Source organism: Fukomys damarensis, unplaced genomic scaffold, assembly GCF_012274545.1.
Source record: "Fukomys damarensis isolate Sample0158 unplaced genomic scaffold, DMR_v1.0_HiC HiC_scaffold_33, whole genome shotgun sequence".
NCBI lineage: Eukaryota > Metazoa > Chordata > Mammalia > Rodentia > Bathyergidae > Fukomys > Fukomys damarensis.
The window spans coordinates 26,770,668-26,793,881 of record NW_022900945.1 but is presented as its reverse complement, the minus strand read 5'-3'; the positions used below and the strand labels follow the sequence as shown (position 1 = coordinate 26,793,881).

The 23,214-nt window shown below is 43.4% G+C and overlaps 1 protein-coding gene and 1 pseudogene across 2 annotated transcripts in view; both read left to right on the top strand.

The window, feature by feature from the left end:
* Window positions 1-23,214, top strand: part of Bcar3 (BCAR3 adaptor protein, NSP family member) — a 120,616-nt gene that overhangs the window by 2,897 nt on the left and 94,505 nt on the right. For both annotated transcript variants that reach the window (XM_010625723.2, XM_010625728.2), the window contains one exon: window positions 6,521-6,845. In XM_010625723.2, the coding sequence (XP_010624025.1) occupies window positions 6,529-6,845 (317 nt within the window). In that variant the 5' untranslated portion in view covers window positions 6,521-6,528. Of the gene's footprint in view, window positions 1-6,520; window positions 6,846-23,214 lie in introns of those variants that run through there.
* LOC104863340 lies at window positions 7,683-9,667 on the top strand (annotated as a pseudogene).

Genomic DNA, 23,214 nt, shown 5'->3' with positions numbered 1-23,214 from the left:
GTGAGTGCGCCCCGCTGCCGCTCTCCGGGCGCCTGGGCCCCGGCCCCAGTGAGAGCGCGCTGGGAACTTGGCTGGAGAAAGTTGGGCTGTGGGGAGAGCGGAGCCGGCGCTCTTGCTGTTCCCAAGCGGCCCTGGGGGTTGGGGTGGCTGAAAGGTGGACGGAGTTTTCTGCTCCCCAGGCTCGGCGATTTCCCGAGCGCGTCCCGCCGGGAGCCGCATCTTCCTCCACGCCCCTCGGTCCTGTCGCGCTGTCCCCGTGGCCGGGAAGGGGAGAAGGGAGGGCCCAGGGGGCTCCCCGAATTCAGACTCGGGGCAGGCAGTTTCTCCACTAATCTCTTGGGAAGTTCGCAAAGAAAGCGAAGGCGCCTGCTCTGTAACTGTTGACAACATCTCCTCCCTCCCTCTCCTTTGTTGAAAGAATGAATAGTTGGTTGTGTCGCTGGCTCCCTCTGCCTCGGGGAGCGGGGAGTTTAGGGAGGGAGGGACACTGGGCAAGAGAGGACGGAGGGTCGCAGTCCATCTTCACCCACCTAGGCTGCTGCCCCTTAAGAATAGTTTGATCAGGTGTAGACGCTCGTCCTTGGCGGAAGGCGGTCCAGAGGGCTCCGAAGCTACACGTTCCGCGGAGTGGTGGGTTAGGAGTTGGGAGCGGGTGGGGAACTCTGGTTTTAGTGTTAGCTCGTTTGAAGCAAGGTGCAGAGCAGGGGAGTAAAACCATTTTCCTAACTTCGTGTCTGCTTTTGCTTAAAGCTATTAGCTGGCATGGAAAGTAGAGCCGTGCGTTCAGAGATTGGTTAAACCTTGACTCTTATCTCCCAAGGCTACTCAGACCTCTCCACTGAAAGCACTCCGGAGGAGGGAAGGTCAGTCTGAGGGCCGATTATCTCCCTCTGTTGCCAGGGAATGAGACGGATCCTGGAGGAAGGCGGAGGCCTTGGTGTGGGGGGCAGGACGGAGGAGCAGGGCCAAAAGGGAAGGAAGGGGCTGCCCAGTTAATCACTACAGGCCAAGAGGTTTGGGGCCAGGGGCTTAGGCAGTGTCAGGTAAAAACGTTGCTATGCCAGAGGCTTCCTCACTGCCCACTACAACGTTCTCTAAACTGCTGCTAGCAAGCCTGACATTTCCAGGGTGACTAAACAAGATTGCAATCTCCTATTCTTAGTGGAAGAACTTCTTGTCAAATGAGTGCTAATCTTAAGAACCTTATCTGTAAATCCTGTGCTTTGTTGCTTGAAAGACAATCCATGGAAGAATTATTCAGACATTAATCATTTGGCTGAACTTAATAAGTTTATACTTCAAAAATAAAGGGATACTTTTAATTCCTACACCCAAGTAAAGCTTCATTCTAAGTGGATAAGCCAATTTTATTTATGGGGTTATTCTACTTTCCCTGTCTAACTCTGCAGAGATTTTTTAAAAAACTTCAGCTCCAAATTGTAATTTCTCTGTCATGGTAATAGAGCTGAGGCAATGATATTTCCAGAGTTTAAAATATGATAGAAAGACCTTAAGGCCTCATAAGATAACCATCTATGAGTTTAATTTGAAAATATCCCATTTCAAACGTAAGAGAAAAATCCAAACAAGCAAGTCACTTATCTCTGCCTCAGCTTGCAAGATCATCAGTTTCTTAGAAACATCTTTGTAAAGTGAGTGAGTTGGGCCCTGTTTACAAGCATGTCAAAGCACAGCCACTGACCAGGCTTAGGGCAGCAGCACTCTAGTTAAAGTTTGTCAGGCTCTCTCTTGTCCTTAATGTTCATGCAAGTCTCACACTATCATATGAAGAGGTAGAGTCTTTGACCTTTGTATACTTAGACACTGTCTATTTACCTGCCCAGTAGAGAGGTCAAGGCAGGTGGTCGAAATTTCACCCAGTTGTTTCTTTCAAAGCCCACACATGGCTCACCTAGTGTCTGTGTGCCTGTTTGTATGTCTGTCTATTTGTTTTGGTGTTCTTATATCTGTTCTAGTTTTTGGGGGGTTTTCTTGGTTTTGGTTTTGTTTTTTTGTTGTTGTTGTTTTGTTTTTGTTGTTGTTTGTTTTTTTTTTTTTTTTTTTTTTTTTTTTTTTTTTTGGTAGCAGGGATCAAACTCAGGACCTTGCGCTTATGAGGCAGACTCAGGACCTTGCGCTGTGAGGTAGGCATGGAAACTACTGAGTGAAATCCCCAGCCCTGAGTTCTAGTTTTATACATTTCCTTCCTCATCCTTCCAAGTTGCATTGAGTTCATTGGTGAACTTCCACAGTAATAAGGATACAATGAAGATGCAAGATCAGCATGGCCCCTGTCCTTCTTAGAGAAGACTTGTTTATGGAGTATTTTTTGGTACTGGGGATCGAACTCAGGACCTTGTGCTTGCTAAATCCCTGGGCCCTGTTTCTTGAGTATTTGGTGTATATCAAGAATATCATGCTGGGCGTGGTGGCGCATGCTTGTAATCTCAGCACTCGGGAGGCTGAGGCAGGAGGATCGCTGTGAGTTCGAGACCAGCCTGGGCTACATAGTGAGTTCCAGGTCAGTCTCAACTACATAGTGAGACCCTGTCTCAAAAAACAACAACAACATCAAAAAGAATATCACATGCACGGCTAGGATGGTAGATCAGTGGTAGATCGCTTGTCTAGCACGTGCTGGGCCCTGGGTTCAATCCATGGCACCATAAAAAAAGAGTAGCACATACACATCACTTGAAATTTTCACAACAAAATTTCAAACAAAGTTTCATGAAACTGGTATTGTTAACTTATTTTACAAATGAGAAACTGTCAGACAGTTTGAGTAACTTGTCCCAGGCCATACATACAGTTAGTAAGGCAGAGGCAGAGTAGAGGTTTGAAATGGTAAATATCTGGCTCCAGAACCTAGGATCTGAGTCAGGCATTTTGAATTTTAGAGATCGAATAGTACATAAGAAATATGTAATAACTAGGGACACCAAAGTAGAAACATCTCCAAGTGCAGAAAACGTGGGAGCCAGAGCCTGGAGACTCTGCTGTGCTATTCCAACCACTCGCTCCTACTACAAGGCCTCTACATTTGCTGATTTCTGCTTGGAACTCCATTCTCTAACTGGTTCTTTCTCTTTTATTCAGGTCTCATATATTGTTACCTGTCCAGAAAGGCCTTTCCAGGCTTCCCTAATTTACCCCCAACAAGTACCTTCTATCGTTCTATCCTGTTTTATATTCTTTAGAGTGCTTATGACTTAGATGTTACCTGGCTTATTTTCTTATTTGTGTTGGTCGGACTACCTCATCACAAATGTTGGTGCCACGAGAGCAGTAACTTATCTAATTTATGGTAAAAGAGCAGGGAAATAGTTCATGGATATTGCATGGTTCCTGACAGTTCAAAAAGTATTTTCGCATCTTTTATCACACCTGGTAATAAAAACTCAGGAATCTACTTTCTGGCTTAAATATTCACTATATGTTGATGACTTTATAAAAAATGTGTATCTGCCCTTGCTCCTAACTGCCCATAGGAGTATATAACCTCTTTGTAGACCTGTCCCTTGGTACCTCACAATAGCTTCTCACCCTTCTCCTGCAGGGGCCCTCTTCTGAAACTGTTTGGCATGTTCCGGCATCAAACTGTTCTACCACGGCTGTGGCCTCCTTCTTCCCAGCTAGAGGCCTTGAGCTCCCAGTGTCTCTTCACTCCTGACTTGTATTTCCCTCCCCCTGACCACTGCCCTGGTAGAATTCTTCATCGCTCCTCCATGAGTTATTGCCATTTGCCAGTGTGACCTCCCTGGTAACCTTTTTTCCCCTATGAAAATTCTAGTTGCCTACCTGGGTACGGACTGCTTTCTGTTCATCCATTCTAGATCTTCCCTAGCACTTAAAGTCAAGTCCATACACTTTGGCAAGACCTCTAGGTTTGGTCCTAAGCTGTGCATCTTCCAGGAAATTCTCAGCTTCTCCACTCAAGCTATGTTAGAGCACATGGCTGGCAGTATGCTAAGCTTCTGGTACACTTTCCTTCCTTTGTGCCTCTGCCGTAAGGCTTTCCTCTGCAAATGTCAACCTTTCAAAATGCTTCATGTCCATGGTTGTCCTTTTCAAGATCCTCCTGGGCTTCTTTTGCCAAAATTAAATATTGTTCTTTGCAGTACCAGGGTTACTGTTCATGAGTTTGAGTTCTGTTCTTCTCTTACTGAAGTTCATAGTCAGGGGTTGAGGCTTGGGCTTAGGCATCTTTGTTTCTCTAAGTTCTTATGTGGAACAGGTACATAAGTGTTTGTTAAAAAAAAAAAAGATAGGAAAGAGAGGTGTTAACATCCTTTGTTATCAGATAGTAAATTAAGGGGTGAGTAACTTGCAGAAGGGCATTTTAGAGTATTTTCACTCAATCTTGAAATCTAGATTGATATTGCATATACAGAGAAGAAAAAGGCTGCCCAAAACATGGATACTTTTTGTCCTTCATAGAATCTTGGAAATAGACTTGTTCCACAGTGTGGCCTTTACATATGAGAATTTTTTGTAGGCATCTCCCCAAGGTTCTTTGAAGTGACCCAGGCCTATCTAGTGAGTAAGGAGGTCCTGATAGCTTGAAAAGGACAGATTTCTCAGCTTCGGGTGTGTGTGCAGATGGGGCGGGGAATCTTAATTGGCTTACATCATTGGTGGTCTGGTGGAGGGAAGGGAATTTGGTTTCTTTTTTAATAACAATGATTAACATTGAGCAAGTGCTGACTGTGTGCCAGGTACTGGGCAGAACTAGGAGGGGCCGTTGTGGGACTCAGCTCTATTGTTCTGCGCCTACTCTGAGGCAGGCTTTCCCACTGTGGTTCCAGATGGACATGGAGCAGGCAAGCTTCAAAATGACCAGGTCTGGCAGAGAACAGAGAGGGTAGGGGTGGGATTATATTTCTTGAGCAATGGGTCCTTCGCCCACCCAGCTTTTCTTTATTGCACGACAAAGCAGTGCTTTTGATTTTGTTTTTTTTTTCATTTGGTACTGAGATTGAACCTCCAGGGCCTTGTCACTGGGCCATATTCCCAGCCCTTATTTTTTATTCTGAGTCAGGGTCTCACTAAGTTGCCAAGTTGCCCAGGCATGGCTCAAACTTGCAGTCCTCTCTTCAGCCTCCCAGAGTACTGAGATTACAGGTGTGCGCCACCATACCCGTGTGTGTGTGTGTGTGTGTGTGTGTGTGTGTCTTGTATATACAGTGTGTTTCCTTTGCACACTCTGCTATATTTATCTTAGTGCCACCTCTAAGGTTGGGGAGGTGGTCTTAAAGCCATATCTCAAATTCCCAATTTTGGTTAAACTGCATTGCAGCTGGAAAGTGGTGATCTTGACCAAAGCTCTTCCCTGCCCAGTTCAGTGGGAAGGATGGTCAGAGAGAAGCAGGACTACAGGGCTTGAGACAGGCTATGCAGCAGAGAGCCGTTCTTGCTGGTCTTGTGGAGGGCAGCTTTCGGGAAGGGAGGGTCAGGGCAGAGCAGTGGGCTGAGCTGTTCTGCTGTCTTGTGCTGGCCACTCTAGGATTGTGACTGGGATAAGGCAACACCTGGAGCCTTATTTTTACTGGGGCTTCTGTGTGTGTCTTTCCTCTGTATGTTAGCCTTAGGCTTAGCTCAAAATCATAATTTGTTTGGGGGCATCAGGGTCACTGACTCTGCTCAAGATGAATGTTTGTGCCAGTGGTCATACTGGCAACCATTATTGGAACCACTTCTGCAGCCACATGTGCCACTTTCCTCCCTTTCCATGCTCGCTCTGCCTGTCTTCTTCCCATTCCCTTCTTAGGCTCGGATTGCAGGGACCCGTGGGCATTGCTTAACCCTCCTGGTGGCAGACAGGTTCCTAACCCCTTCCGGGACAATGCATGTGGAGTCACCATTCCCAGGGCTTTCCCCTGCAGCCGAGCCCACTGATGTGTGGAAGAATGGCCCACCTCCTGACCCCTGACACTGGGTTGTCTTCATTAATTAGAGTACACTGATTTATTTATAAGTGCCAGGTCTTTGCCTGAAAATTCTGCTTCGTCACTCTGGGCAGCCCAACTGGAGTCTGGCACTGAAGACATTCTAGCAGCTCAAGAATTTCAATAATCCCCACCTGTTCTTATCATTTACAGTGTGGTGGAAATATGCACACCAATTATTTCACAATGTGTAACATTTTCTCAAATTTTATTACTGAAACTGTGAATCTTCCCTTACTAACAATTTTTTTGGTTAGTTGTCTTTTTTCTATCTCCTTCCGTTGTCTGAAATAGTAAAATGGCTCCTATCCCTCTAACAACTCTGAGATGTTTGCCCTTTTGATTTTGTTGGCCAATCCAGGCAAATTTCTCTGGAAGACCCTAAAGAAAGGAGATGACTAAATGTTCCATTCTTATTAGACTCCACTAGTGACACTATTAAATGTTGTTTGCTTAATTTTGATGCTTCATGAATTTTTTTAACGTGGTCCATGTCTACTTCTTTTGTAAGTAGGAAGTCAGTTCTTGTGAATATCTCACCTTTATCCTTCACTCTTTCCTTTCTCCCTTAGCGCTGATCATGGCTGCAGGAAAATTTGCAAGCTTTCCTAGAAACATGTCGGTGAATCACCAGTTCCCCCTGGCCTCATCCATGGACCTTCTGAGCAGCAAGTCCCCTCTTGTTGAGCATCGCACAGATGCCTATCAAGACGTGTCTATACATGGCACCCTTCCACGGAAGAAAAAGGGCCCTCCTCCCATCAGGTCCTGTGATAACATCAGTCCTGTGGGCGCTCTCCACCACTCCAGATCCCCATGGCAGAGCTCACCTCTCACCCAGGATGTCATCCAGGAAAACCCACTGCAAGACTGGAAAAGTGAAATCTTCACTTTCAGGTAAGTTCTCTTAATTTCCTAAGGAAAGATAATTTGTTTTAAAAGGATTTAAAAAAAAAAGTTTTCTCATAAGGAAAAGTGTCGAACATATACAGTGTGAAGTGAATAGGTCAGTTATCTCCCACGGAGCCATCGCCCACTTCAGCGATATCAGCTAATGCCAGCCCTGTCTTGTCTGTATTTCCACGCACTTTCCCTCCTCTGGTATCATTTTGAAGTAGATCTCATTTAGAGATAAATTTATCTATAAATATTTTGTATATGACTTTCAAAGAGAAGGACTATTATTTAAAAATTATTTAACCACTATTTAAAGTATAACACCTAAAAACTTAGCCATTCCTTAGTATCTCATATTTGAGAGTATTTTAAAAATCCAACTTTCAATATCGTTAACTCCCTTAAATGAAAGCACACTTTACAGGGCCAGGGTTTTAGCTCAGTGCTTCTGCCACCTGCCTCACAAGCACAACGACCCGTGATCGATCCCTGGTACCAAAAAGAAAGCACACTTTAAAGAAAAATTATAGCAATAGGTTCTAAACTATATGCATTTAATTTTATAATGATGAGGATATTTGTAAATTAGGACCTGTATCTCCTTACACTTAGTTGCTAACATGTTGAAATAAATTTTCATGTGGATGCATCATAAGGTCAACATCAGAATATACTTGATTTCTCCTGGTTTATGCCGGGGTTCTGAATAAATAGGCCTTACAACAACTGTATATGCTGCTTCTTTAAGTTGTAAGGGTGTAGCCATTATGAGTTTCTGCATGTTACATGTAGCTAGTTTGGAAAGCCTGTGCTCCTTTTCCTGTTTAAGAAGATCAGCAGCTGTACACCCTTTCTGGGTTCAGCCACGGTGGACTTGTTGAGAACACTCTCTCCACAGCTGATCTGCTCCAGGAAGTTCATCCCTTCCTTGGGGTGGGAAATAAAAGGATTATCCTTTGACTAAAACTACATCCACGGTGCCGAAAACTTGAAGAGCCTTCTGTCTTTGTCTCATAACCATGTCCACCAATGAGAATGCAAATTCACCAGCTGCCCAGCTGAACAGTTTCAAGAACAAGGGAAAAGACAGTACCAAAATGAGGCGGCAAAGAATCGAAGTTAATGTGGAGCTAAGGAAAGCTAAGAAGGATGGGCAGATGCTGAAAAGGAGGAATGTCAGTTTATTCCCTGATGATGCTACTTCATCACTGCAGGAAAACCGCAACAACCAGGGTACTATGGATGACATTGTCAAAGGCATAAATAGCAGTAATCTGGAAAGCCACCTCCAAACTATTCAAGCTGCCAGGAAACTGCTTTCTCGGGTAAAACGCCCCCTATTGACAACATAATCCAGGCTGGTTGGATTTCACAATTCGTGTCCTTCTCGGGCAGAACTGATTGTAGCCCCATTCAGTTGGAGCCTACTTGGGCACTCGCCAACACTGCTTCTGGGTCATCAGAACAGGCCAGGGCTGTGGTGGAGGAGGTGCTATCCCAGCACTCGTTTCTCTCTTGGCATCTCCCCATGCTCACAGCAGTGAACAAGCTGTGTGGGCACTGGGGAAGATATCAGGTGTTGGTTCAGTTTTCCGAGACTTGATGTTTAAATATGGTGTCGCTGACCCATTCCTGGCTCTTCGCACCGTTCCTGATATGTCATCTTTAGAAAGTGGTTACTTACATAATCTTGCCTGGACACTTTCAAACCTGTGCTGTGACAAGAGTCCTGCACACACACACCCCACCCCCAGATGCTGTTGAGCAAATTCTTCGTACTTTGGTTCATCTTCTGCATCACAATGATCTGGAAGGATTAGCAGATACCTGCTGGGCTATTTCTTATCTTACTGATGGTCCAAATGAATGCATTGAGATGGTTGTAAAAATGGGCTTTGTGCCCCACCTGGTGAAGCTTCTAGGATCAAATGAATTGCCAATTATGTCTCCCGTACTAAGAGCCATAGGGAATATTGTCACTGGAGCCATTGAACAGACTCAGATTATGATAGATGCAGGAGCACTTGCAGTCTTTCCCAGACTGCTCACCCACCCCAAAACTAGTATTCAGAGGGAAGCTACATGGACAGTGTCAAACATCACAGCTGGCTGTCAGGACCAGATACAGCAAGTTGTGAATCGCGGATTAGTCCCATTCCTCGTCTGTGTCCTCCCTAAGGCAGACTGTAAGACACAAGAGGAAGCTGTGTGTGGGCTGCGACCAACTGTACACGTGGAGGGACAGTTGAACAGATTGTATATCTTGTCCAGTGTAGTGTAATAGAACCACTGATGAACCTCTTAACTGCGAAAGACCCGAAAATTATTCTGGTTATTCTGGATGCCATTTCAAATATCTTCCAGGCTGCTGAGAAACTAGGAGAAATTGAGGAGCTTAGTATAATGATGGAAGAATGTGGAGGCTTGGACAAAATTGAAGCTCCATAGAACCATGAAAACGAGCCTGTGTGCAAGGCCTCGTTAAACTTGATTGAGAAGTATTTCTCAGTAGAGGAAGAAGAAGATCAAAATGGTGCCAGAAATGCCATTTCAAATATCTTCCAGGCTGCTGAGAAACTAGGAGAAATTGAGGAGCTTAGTATAATGATGGAAGAATGTGGAGGCTTGGACAAAATTGAAGCTCCATAGAACCATGAAAACGAGCCTGTGTGCAAGGCCTCGTTAAACTTGATTGAGAAGTATTTCTCAGTAGAGGAAGAAGAAGATCAAAATGTTGTGCCAGAAACTACCTCTGAAGGTCATACCTTCCAAGTTCAGGATGGGACTTCTGGTACCTTTAACTTCTAGACTGTGCAGCTGAGGAAGGCATCAAATTTTTCTTGTGTACCATGTTCAGTATAAGTTCATCTTCTGTTTCTCTACTAAGAACTCTTTCTAAATGTGGTCTGTTATTGTAGCACTTTGTACAATAAAACTATACTTGAACAGTTCCAAACTGTATATGAAGCTTATCCTCTGGAAGCTGTCTTATTTCTATGTGGAATTTTCATATTTTGCAGTATCCTGTAAATAAAGATTAAACTCCCAGGGCCAGGGATTTAGCTCAGTGATCCTGCCACTGCCTTGCAAGCGCAATGACCAGAGTTCAATCCCCAGTACCAAAAAAACCCAAAACAAAACAACTAAACTCCCCCCTCCCAAAAGAAGATCAGCAGCTTGTGATGCTGTCTGTAAAGAATGGGGCGGTTTCTTGTTATCTCTCTTTTTGTCCAACCTTTTAGCACAGAAAGACACTTTGATCCTAGCTCACTTTTTGGTCAATGTATATATTGAGTACCTAGGTTAATTAGAATACATTGATTTTATAGGCCGAGGCTTTCAGCAAGAAAGTTCTGCCCATTCTTTCTGAATATCGAAAGTGAAAGGCTGATCCTGCTGTGAAGATGTTCTAGTAGTCATTACAGTACTGTGCTGTTGCCCTTTTACAAGGTAGAGGAAAAGTATGAATTCACAGGATATGATGGTGCATCTGAAGCGAAGTCTTCCCGAACTTATATTCCAGTGAGAGATTTAAATAATAAATAATAACAAAATAAACCAACAGCCGATTATAGTAAATGCTATAGAAGAAATAGATTGACCTGCTGGAGATTTATCAGGTATGGAATTTTTGTTTTGGGTTAACTGAACAGGTCTCTGATGAAATAATAATATAAACCAAACTTGCATAATGAAAGAAGGCGATCAGAAACTTTGGAGGCTGTTCTAGGCACAGAGAAATCAAAGGCAAAGAATCAGAGCCGGGAATAAGTTCGGCATGAATAAAAACCCAAAAGGAAGCTGGTGTGGCCTGTGGCTAAAGTGTAGCAAGTTAGTTTTACTTTCATAATTGCAGTAGTATAAGAAGAAAGCAGTGGAGGTCAGTGATTCTCTGTACATAGCATTAAAGAGCTCTTAAGTGTTTTGACACCAGATCATAAGGTTCCCAGGGTACCTTAAGGGTCAAAAAATCCACAAACTCCACATAATCTAGATGGGTAACCTCCCAGCTCAGAGAGCCAGCAGGTAGTCTGCTGATTTAACCAAAAAAAAAAAAAAAATCTAGAGGACATACCTGTGCACTGTTTTGTGAATATCACATCATTTTACTTGGATGCTGTTCTTACTGGGCAAAGATGTGAAAAGTGAGCAGCAAAGACAACATTCAGCCTGCCAAGGAAGATCACAGATGCCAGGCTGATGAAGTCAAGTTGGAGCTAACTGTTCCTGGCTTACTGCAGACCACTTTTTATTTACTAACTTAAACTCTTCATTGACCTAGGTATCTGCCATGTACCAGACACGGACAGTTTGCAAACTCTCTCCTCAAAGCTCTGAGGTCTGGCTAGGTTCCAACTCTCATAAGAGGGCCACTCTGCAGAGGGGGCAGCTGAGGAGGAGGTGGTAATGGAGTCACCCTGGTATCTCGAGGAAGTGCTTCATAAACACCGAGGTCCAAGCTGCCAGCCTGGCAGGAGTTCAAAGCTTTTGACTTTAAAAGTGACTTGGACAGAGGTCAGATCTCTGTAAAAGATCTTATCGGACGGTGGGCACAAGTCCTCAGTTTAGGGTCCAGGCTGCGGAAGCCTTACCAAGCACTGCTAGGGGTTTGCTTATGATTCAGAAGTATGTTAATCCAAATTCATATCTCTTTTTGGTTAACTTAAAATATCTTATTGTTTAAGATGAACGCAGGAAGTAACAAATGCAAGCTCTTCAGAAATTATGCTGAGAAGGCTGGAGGTTGTATATCAAAGGATCATAAAGCCCTACTCCCTTAGTCTTACTAATGTATTGATTTTTCTAACACTTTAAAAAAGTCTCTTGAGGCCTTCCTGATTTTAAGGAATCCAAAGCACTTAATATTTTCTTTTAAAAAATATTCCTAATAAGATTAGGAACTACCTCAGTTCCTTTTTGGAACAAGCCATGTTGTAAACAAAGCAAGTAGCGTGAATAAGAATCTAAGGCTCTGGAAAGGGAGGTTTTGCCTAAGGTGCTATAACAGAAATATAATGAGAAATAGAACATCTATAAGTAGTTTCAGTAGCTTAAGAAACCTGGGAAACGCCATCTACCTGCTAAACTTCCCATCATATGACACTGTTTTGTTTTCATAGTGATTTTAGAGGTTAATTTCAGTTGACCTGATAGGTGGCAAGCCTGAAAACCTTCCATCTCATCACATTTGGTACTGTTATGGGGATCATCTTGGACAGCCCAGACCTTCTCTTCATGCGTACCCCACCTACATTCCGAAAGGGGCCATTGAGACAAGAAGCTCCTTGTTCTACAAGTCTCCCCTTATCCATAGTTCACTTACTAAGGTTTCAGTTAGCTGTCATCAACTACTGTCCAAAAACATTAAATGGAAAATTCCAAAAATAAATAAAAATTCAGTTTTAAATTGTGTACCATTCTGAATAGCATAAAGAAAAGGGGCTACCTTCTGCCCCCTCTCACGTAGGGTGTGAATCATGCCCTTACCCAGCAGCATACCCACACTGTATGTGCTGCCCATCTGTTAGTCACTTAGCAGCCGTCTCATCTGTCGTGGTATGGCGTACTTCTGTTGAAGTAACCCTTACTTCATTTAATCGTGGTCCCAAAGTGCAAGAGTAATCATACTGGCAATTTGGGTATGTTAAGGAGAAGTCATTTTAGTGTTTTTAAGTGAAAAGATAAAAGTTTTCCACTCAAGAAAAAAAAAAGTATGCTGAGGTTGCTCAGCTCTATAGTATATTGTTATATTTGTTCTATTTTATTATTAATTTTTATTGGTAATCTTTCAGAGTCTGATTTATAAATTAAACTTTGTCATAGATATGTCAATATAGGAAAAAAACATTGCATATATAAGATTAAGTACTATCCAGTTCAGGCATCTGTTACTCTGATTTGTTGCAAGGTTGTTATTTTCTTAACTAATATGTTTAACTTATTAATCATTAAAAAGTCACCTTTATTATAATTGAATATGAATTGAACATCCCCACCCTGTGGGAGGCCCCAGGCAAAACAGAGGAAGTCTTCCCTTTGACCTAAAAATTTTCACTATTAAGCATCATACCTACATGTGTCATATCCTCCTGAATTAGCACCACTTACGTTTTATAGTTTTAAAATATCTTAACAGGATGTGGTCATAAATTATCTTGTTTGAACATCATAACCCTATGTAAGAGACATGGCAAATTTCATCATCATAGTCATCACCAATCACCACCACTTTCTCCTCCTCCTCCTCCTCTTCTTCTTCCTCTTCTTCTTCTTCTCCTCCTCCTCCTCCTCCCCCTCCTCCTCTCCCTCCTCTCCCTCCTCCTCTCTGTCCTCCCCTCTCCCCTCCTCCTTTCCTCCCCCTCCCCACTCCTCCTCCTCCTCCATCTCCTTTTTCTTTTTCTTCTTCTTCTTTTAGGAAAATAGGTTTAGGGCTGTTGAAGTGCCCAAGATCATAGGCTGGTGAATAACTGCACTAGGATAAGAACCCACAAAGTATTGCAGGGCCTTCCCCAAACACTGCTCCTCAGACAGCTCCCAAGAATGTTGGTGCCAGCTGTGGGCATCCTCTGAGCCTTTCTTACATGGAAGAGGTCAATCTCCTGCCTGCATCCGGGGCCTCGAACACCCACTCTAGGGAGAGAGAATGGGGCCTTGGTTGCCAAGAGCCAGGCAGAAGGCAGGCCTGGAAGGCGGTGCTGCTCTTCTCTTTTTGAGACCGTATCTCTTGGCTTTCTTGTCTTGGCTGCCCTTGGATGTACTTGTGGTTTTGAAAGTTGGCCAAAGCCAGAAGCCAGGGAGCTCTTAAACCTGCTGCTTGATGTCACAGGAGTCTTTGTTCTGAAAGCAGAGCCAGGCTTCTTGAGAGGCCTGTAGACAGGATTTCCTCTTAACATTAGCGACGTTTGGCTGCAGTCCTTTTGATGCATTTATCTTCAAGGATGAATTTGTATTTGGATCTGGAACCTTCCTTGTACTAGAAGAGACCGGTTCCTGTTGAGATGTCTGTGTTGCCGGGATGTCTGTGTTGCTGGGACAGCAGAGAGAGCTGCACTTGGAGCCTCTTCAGGTCCTTTTTCGGCCTGTGGGTATGTGGAGGCATGCATTCCTGGGGACAGCTGCAAGGGCCTAATTTCTTCTGCCTCTTGTGTGGTGGGAGCATGTGGCGGGACAATGTGCTGTTTGATTAGTTTGCATGAGGAGAGCTGACTGACTCATCACAACTGTTCAAACTGACAGTGGCCAGAGTCTGCAAAATTATTCCTAGTGAAAATCCAAAGCACTTTTACAGGGAGTAACCTCTCATGTCAGATCTTTAAAGTTTAAGTCAAAATGTAAGGCATAGGATCTACGCAGACTGTGTTCCCTAAAACAGTGATTTAAAGATTTTACTGGCCTATTTCAATGCCCTCATCTGAAAAATTGTTTTGGTTGTTACTCTTCAGAACCACCAAATTTTATAACTACTGCTTTCTCCTTAACAGAGTAAGATGTTGCCCCAGACATGCAAATAAACCACACTTTCATTCACAGTTAATCAGAAGAGTCTGCAGTGTGAAGGTCCGCACGCAAACATCTGTAGTTTATTTAGATGTGGTCATGTCTGCTCTCTGCAAATTGGAAGCTTTTGACGCACAGAGGGGAAATTGCTTAGAGTTTTTAAAAATCTGTTTAATACATTAATAGATTTTTATTTAAGAGGTGTATTTACTTGGTTAGCAATGGCTTTTTAGTAGCTCTGAGTTCAAGAATGTTTTTAGAAAGTAGCAGTCCATAGATTGGAATTTTGTTTTGTTTTTTAAATTGCAAGTACTGACATTTGAAAATGTTTGAATGCAGCTGTTGTGGATGAGTTAGTGAGTTCTGAGGACTGGTGCATGTCCTGGCTCTGGTGGCTTCTGGTGTACTGAGGCCAGGAGCAGCTGGGTCAGAGGTGAGCAGAGCCCCTGTGTCTTACAGGAGCCCAGAGAGTAAGAAATGCTTGCAGGTCTGCCAGCTGCCTGATGGTAACCCTAAATCCTCACTGACAAGGGCGATTTGAACCAAAAGCTGGAATCTGTGCATTCTCAGCTGTTCTTCTGGGGGAAACCAAGGAATTAAAAAAAAACTGATTGCAAACCACAGTGAAGAAAATGATCAGCAAATTATACAATGCTGTCCTTGTTGAGTGGAGCTGCTGAGCGTGTCCACCCCTCCCCACAGGAGAGATCTGCTTTAACTCATGTTTTCTCAGGCCTCCCACATGCTATTTGGGAAAGGTCAGGTTTTAAGTCTTCTGATTTGTTCACATCCCCCAGTATATGTTAAATAATATGGTAAACAAAAGGTGTTATGCAGTTACAAATTATTACCCATGTTCTTGTCACACGTGGATTTGGAAGCCCAGTTGGGCCAGAGTACACATGCTAGAGAAGTCCTGTTTGCTACTGTTGACTGGAAGAAGATTGTCCTTAGGGAGCTTGGACTGAAAAGCCAGACTGGCTTGAGTCACATGGCCAAAACACACTCAGGTCACCTGCTGTTTGTGATGATCACCACCTGGTCTGTCCTCGAGAGATTAGCTATAGGATTGGAGGCAGAATGTCCAGGTGTCTCTTCACAAACAAGCACGTGTGATCTTGTTTGAAGAATTATGCTATTATTTTTAAGTTACAGAGATCTGAGGACCCATCCATAGTTGCCCTAGTCTTTATGCAGCCTCAACTATGTATATTTCCAGGTGTACCTGAAAATACAGCACCAAAAGTAGAATGATTTCTACTGATCCAGAGGTCCCAGTTCAGATCCTTTTTTGCCACTTATTTTAGGTGTGTGACCTGGGCAAATTCCAAACTATAAAATGGGGGTAAAAATAACCCCCCTGAGTAGTGCTGCAAAAAATGAACTGATCATGAAATATGAAGGCTCCACTGTATGTCAACACTCTGACCTTCGTACCTGAATGTAGTTCACCTTGTGGCAGTCTGAGTGAGTGGGTCATGTGCTTGCTCTTAGCTCGGAGCTGGTCACCAGCAGTTTACTCCTCTGCTGCTCAACTCTGCTAGGCCACCTGATCCTGAAGGTCGTGAGGAACATTGCTGGGATGTTGATATAGTCAAGGCTATCAAAGAAAGCTGCCAGTGACCTCATGCTGATTTGAACCAGACATAGCTTTGTGACCTTGAGTTCAAGTTATTTTACCTTTCTGAATCTCTACAACCTCAGAAGGTGGCTTAAAAGAGCAAATACAAAGGTGCCGCAGTTTACGAACTTAATTTGTTATACAGTTTTGGGGAAGATGGCTGGTAGATGGCCATGGTTGTGCTTGTCACCTGATGTGAGGTTTGCAAAGAGAAGCAAATTTTTGCTGAATGCTTTTGTTTGCTCACTGAATTGTTTGCAAACAAAAGTGTCCATGAACCAAGATATTACTGTACGAGCCCGTGTGAAGGTGCCTGGCCCAGAAGCTAGCATGGAGAATGGTCTCAGACTGATTGGTTTCCTTCCTTCCTCCTGAAAGGCAGGAGCTGGAAGCCTTCTAATCCTCCTGTGTAACCTGAGATCATGTTTAATGCCTGTATCTTCAGTGGGAGAAAGTTTCCCACATACTGATAGTCTGGCTGGAGTCCCTTCATCTGGGTCTGCACTACAGCAATGCATCTTGGCCAGCCCTCAGAGTTTACTGGTACAACCGCACAGGCTCCTGAAATACCAGTGCGCCATCGTATTAATTCACAAAGCAGACCCTGCCTGTCTTCAGTGTGTTGGCCCAGCCCCTGCCTGTTTGTTCTTTTACTGAATGTCACTATCTTTTCTGTTCATTCTGCAATGCATCTTTATTAAGCTGGTTTTGTGCCAGGCATTGTACTGGGTACCAGGTATCCAGTGGAGAATGAAATAGATGTGGCGCCTGTCCTTAGGGAGCTCCCGGGTTAGGGATCCCTGGGACAAATGCATTGATACATGAGTTCAATCATGAGATGTGAGGAAGATACTATCAGAGGGTCCTGACTTACTTAGATTGGGGGAGGAGACTTTTGAAGATATATGAAGAGAATATAAGATATTTTGTTAATGTTTATGTTACTATGTGTTGAAATATCTTTGAAATAGTTGGCTAAATAAGATACTAAAATTAACTTCACCTATTTTTTAATCATTTTTAATTGGCCACCAGAATATTTTAAATTACGTTACATTGTTTTTCTTTTGGCCAGCACTGGTCTAGACCTGAGTAAGGAGTTTGGATTTTCTCTGTCAGGCAAATGCAAATGGAAACCTTTAAAAGGTTTTCAGTGAGGGGTGGCAGGGTCAGTTTAGAGTTTTAGAAGATCATTTCGTCCTTCTGTGGAGGAGTGACTGATTGGGAAGAGGGTCAGGAGGGGTCAAGAGGTGGTTGTAAAAGCATAGGGAACAAGTAGGGGGTCGGTTCTTTGGTGATGGCAGAGCAGACAAAGTGGGTGGATTCAGGCTGCATTTTGCAGGTAGAGTACCGAATGTAGCAAGGGTGGATGTGGTGAAGTGAGGGAGAACAGTCAGGCCTGGCTCTGGCTGCTGGGTGTGTGTAGTGGGGGTGGGGGGGCCATTTACTGAGATGGGAAGATTGGGAAGGAAGCAAGGATTTATTAGCTTGGTTGGTTACTTTTCCTTGGAGGAGGATGGACTGTAGATCTCTGAGAACACAGACGTCTGTTTAGGATGTGCACAGTTTGAGATGCATATGTGTCTCAGTAGAGTTTCTAACCAGATTTATATTATGAGCCTGGAGGTCTAGAGAGAGGTCTGAAATTTAAAAGGTTAGGAGTCAGCTGTTAGAGTGGCACACACCTGCAATCCCAGCACACTGGAGGCTGAGTCAGGAGGATTGCAAGTTTGAACCCAACCTGGGCAATTTATCAGAGACAGAGAGACAGACAGGGAGGTAGGGACTGAGGGATTGCCTAGGAATCTACACAAGAATGAGATTAAAACCGTGAAAGCAGGTGTGTCACTCAGGGAGAGACTTGGGACTAGGGAAGGGTGAAAGCTCTGAAAATTCTCAACTTGATCCATTCCAGGATTAGCAAAGGAAATTGAGAGTTTGGGAGCAGAGAAATGAGGCAAGACTTGGGCAAGATTGGTATTCCAATCCAAAGTTTTGGTTGTTTTAAAGATGATAGGCAAAACTCAACAGGAATCATCTCATCTTTGGAGCGTGTAAGAAAACAAAGCACGTTTTTTCATTAATTGATTTAAACATTTTTATTTGGATAGGCGGACATGTATCCAGGGCCACCCTGCCTATGGGCCTGTGTCGGCAGCGTGATGATTGTATTTCTCTAGAGGGTCCCAGTAAGTCCATGATGACATTGCACACAGAGGTTGTGTTACTGTACAACACTACAGTAAGCAGATTTTGCCTAAGGGGACATTTGCTTTTCCAGATCCTCAGTGGACCGTATGTTGAGAACAGGGTCTTGCTGTAGAAGGCAGGTCAAGGGCAGATGTCCTTGTATCTGGTTGGCTGAGGCACTTGCTTGTTGAGGCCTTGAAGATACTGTATCAAAACTTAAGTGCTTTTATTCTGCCTTTAAATGAATTAGAAGAAACCTTAACAAACACTGTTTTTTAGAAGGGTGTGGAGAAAGTTGGGAATGGGTGCACAGCTGGTGAGGGCAAGGGATGAGCAGATAGATACCAGCCAAACAGTGCTGTTTGAGCTTAGACCACCTGAAGCTTGTTGGTTCCCTGATGTCAGACCCTCTGTTTCTGCCAAGAAACTCACTGCCTTTGATTCTGTTTTTCTTGTTCTTACCCTGTTTGGTTTGACCGATTCTAAGTTAAGATGTAGCTTAATGTTGCCACTAGGGTTCTGCTGAGCACAGGTTAACGGTGCCTGAGTCATTTTATCCCCAGTACCACTCTGTATCAGCTTTGCATTTCTGTGAAGACTCACTGAGTAATGTAATGTGCAAAATATTTAAATGGTGCTGTTTTAGCATGATTAGAGAAAAGGAAGTCTAATTTCTGTTTTGATTGTGTTCATGAACATATTAGTCAGACATTGCTGTATTCTCAGATGAGATAAAACCTGACTCATAGAAGCGGGAAATTGCTCTGGAAGAAAAAGAAGCAGGAGTTTTAAAAGTAAATAGGCCTCAGAATTTCTGCTTGCCAGGGAGGGAAATGTGTTCTCATCTACAGCCTGTGTGGACTATAAGAAGGAAGATTCCCAAAGTTGAAGGAAATGTTAATACAGATTCCATAGCCTCAACTCTAACAGGGAACCACAATTTGGGATAACTAAAAGCAACATTGTGGGCCCAGTTCCAAAACAAAGAGGCTGATGGCCATCTAAGTACCTCCTCTGCTGGAGTTGTACATGAAAGACCACATCTATCCTGAACCTGCTCCTTTAGAGGACCCCCCAGTATGATATGCGCTGGGGCCTGTTGATTCCCTGGTGTATGGAACACCCATCACATGCCAGCTTTGTTACAGGTGCAGAGATTTGGACAGAGAGACTAGGTTTTTGTCCATTTAGGGAGTTTGGAGCGCCGAGAGAAGGGAATGTCTATTTTGAACCACCTGACCTTACCGGCACCTGTTCTCTCCATCTTCTTTGCTATTGATCAACTTCCCACCCTTTGTGTTACTCTGCTGGTTGGAAAAGTAGTTCAGCTCTTCCTGACCTCTGACCTAAACATCTTTCCACTGTCATGCTCTTCTTTCTCCTCGGCTTGGTGATTCTAGATGGTGCCTTTAGATGGGCCTGGGCCCTAGGCCTGCCTCCTCTGTGTACCACTTCCCATGTGCTGCCCTGACCTTGGACCTAGACCCAGGAAAGGTCGGGTCATGCAACCAAGGACTGTACAGAGAGTGGCTCTGGGCTGCAGAAGACATAGAGGCTAGAGTGAGCAGAGGATTGTGAAAAATGCTGAGGGTAACAAAAAGGGCTTTGAGAAGTTATGTTTGGAACAGTAAGACCAAAGAGGGGGGATGTGAGAGAAACCAAACTGCCGGGCTTCTGTTCGGCTTGTGGTTTTTTTCTGTCCAGGAAATGACTTTTCTGATTGGAAAGGGTAGGACAGATGTGAAGGAAGAATTGTTGGCCTGGATGAGATGAAACCACGACAAGAAGCTGTAATGCAAACAAGTAAAGTGCAGTACCAAAGTCCAAGAGGACTGAGCGAACATGAGGCTGAAATGATTGAACCAGCACTGTCACCTTGGGGGACATTGGGATAACAAAGAGCTACACATAGATACATTTTTTTAACTTTTTGAAAAATGGGTAGAGAGATAATATCTATAAAATTATAAGTTTGACACTTATTTCAGGAAATATGCTAGAAGGGATTATTAGGACAGTGATTTTTTTTTTTTCCTGGTACTGGGGATTGAACTCAGAACCTTATGCTTGTGAGGCAGGAGTGGCACCACTGAGCTAAATCCTTGGCCCAGGACAATGATATTTTAAGTAGTTGGCAAGGAAAGTAGCCACCGTTTAATAGCTAGCATGGCTTTTCCAAAGGCAAATCGTATCAGATTAACGTTGGGCTTACTTGGTTGGAAGCTTAGCGGAATGTTGAGAAAGCATGTACTGTAAGCAAATGTTGGTCATTGGTAATATCTTTGAGAGGAGAGAGATTCAGACTCAAGAGATAGCCCATGAAGCAAACTAGCCCCATTCTAGTCAATTTTAATTATTTAGGCAGTAAGATTGACGTAGAGATCTCATAGGTGGTTGACCTGAGTCTTGAAGGAATAGCTAATATGGCAAAGTGATAGACATGAGGTACAAAGAAGGATCTTGATGTTTTGAGACAGCATACCAAATTTATTTTTTAATTATTATTTTAAAATTTACCTCTTATTTCGCATTTTATTTATTTTTTGCAATGCTAGGATTGAACCCATACTCCTCCATACTAGGTGAGTACTCCAAACTAATGCACAAAATCTAGTTTGGTCAGATTTTCCACAAAGAGACAAAGACTTGCACTGAAGTCCAAAAACATACATTGAAAAGTGAAAATATGGGGTTTTGTTTAACAAACACATGTAGAAAATAGTCTAGGATTTGGATAACTGCAGCTTCAGAATGAGTCAGTGTCACACCATGATTGTCAAAGAGTCTAATGTGATTTTAGGAGCATTAATTAAAGTTTATATTCAGACCAAGGGAGGTGGTCACACATGTCTGATCATGCCTGGTGACCAGTTCACATCTGGAGAATTGTTTTAATTCTGACCTCAGAAATGCAAGATAAACTCTCTACCACAGAACTGTGAGCATCTGCCTAGAATTCTCTCTGCACTGAAGCATATATGTTGGTTTAGTCATGAAGAAATACCCATAATGTTCTTATGTGTTAGTAACTAATGAGGACACTTCTCCTGTCACATGTTAACTCTGGGAAAAGAGTTTTAAAAAGCTCAGCCTTATCCTGCCACCTGCTAGTGAAGCACACTTTAATAAGATCGATGAATATGTTGGGAGATGTACAATAATGAATCTCCTCTCATTTAATTTGCAAATAAATGATAATGTTTATATAAATTGCACATCTAAAAGTGTTATACACTCTGTGGTTAAAGCCATGTACCTTTTTAAATTAGGAAAGGCAAATTAGACAGAATGCTGAATGCTCCTGTCTACAAGAAAGTAACTCTTTATTAGAACCTTATTGAGGATTCCAGCTTCTGTAAATAAATTAAATCCCTGACTTGAGAACACTTGAGTTGCAAACTTTCACAGATATGAACAGACCTTGCACTGATAGATGTGAACAAATTTTGGAAGTGGCGCATGTGTCTGCTGGGGACATTGTCACAGTCGTGCTACTGTGTGCTTACTGTACGGTGTGATAGTGTACAGTGGTCAGAACCCAGGGTGTCTGGAAGCAAGAGGAAAAGCAGTGGTGATGTGGGTTTTTTATGTTTTATATTGTATATTTGTGTCAAAGGTGTATAAGACTCACTTTGTCAGACTTATGAATGAATCTGGCTTACAAACGTTCTCCTAGAACAGAACTTGTTCATAAGTCGGGGACTTCCTGTAACCTGTTAATCTGAGCACACACTAGCTGACATTTTCCCCAAGATGTCATTACTCCATTGATGAGGCCAGCCTTCTTTTAGGCATCTATTTCTTCTCATTTTTACAATAAAAAGGATGGAAAGAGCCCTGTGGTAAGTTCTGTCCTTTTGGCCAGGTACCTGCTTAACTCCTGCCCTGGCATTTCAGACATGCCCAGGGAGATTCATTTTCAGCATGAGGAGCCAGCCTGTCAGTATCACTTTCAAAGCATCCTGGGGGGCCGACAAGCCAGGCAGTGTCAGCAGTGATGTGTTGATGAGGGAGATTAATTCATCAATGAGCTCACGTTCTGACGGTGGAGCTGGAAGGTAAAGGAAACTTAGGAAATGGGGCCTAGTTGAAGGGAAAGGGTTATAGGGTGCGACCTTGGGGGACTCATTTTCATCCCTTACCCCTTCTTCTGTGGTTCTTTCCCTCTCTCTTTGCTTCCTGGCTGCCATGAAGGGAGCAACTCTGTCCCACCACACCCTTTCACCATGATGTTTTGCCCACAGCAAAAGAACCAGCCAACTATGCTGTGAAACCTCCTCCTCTAAATTGTTTTCCTTAGGTATTTGGTCATAGCAACAAAAAGCTGACTAACACATCATTGCAATTCTGTCATTGGCTGGGATATATGATCTCCTTAATGAGAGAGCCCATGAACCCAAGAGCGACATTTCTGTTTCTCCTTCGGTCTTCAACATTATTCTTCCCCCAGTAAACCCATGGGATGTGGAAGAGAAGGGTTGGGATCTATGTCTTCTGTACACCGGAGGACACAGACCCATCATGAACACACACACACGTGCCTACATGTTGCATACACATTGTCAAACCAACCCTGAGAAGCTGTGTCCTGGAGATGCAAAGGTGAATAAAATATGGACACTGTTCCCTGTCCTTGGAGTCCGTTAAGGGAGATAGGCAGAAAACACACATCACATTGCATTACGGTTGTTTACTTTGATAAAGTTTTACAATTCATGGGAGAGCTGTGCTGAGAAGAGGTGTTATTCTAAGTTGTTGAGAGTATGGGTTTGGAAAGGAGTGGTCAGAGAAGGTGGAAACCAATGTTAAGAAGAGGGGGTCACCAGGTGTGTTGATACCAGGAATTCCAAATAGTTTGGATTTGTAGGAGATGAGGCTGCTGAGATAGGTAAGAGCTTAGAACCATAGATATCATCTAATAAAATATAAAAGGAGAGAGCTGGGACTTGTGGCACATGCCTGTAATCCCAGCACTCAGGAGGCTGAAGCAGGATCACCATGAGTTCAAGGCCAGGCTGGACTACGTAGTGAGACTCTGTCGCTCTGTCATCCCCTCCACCA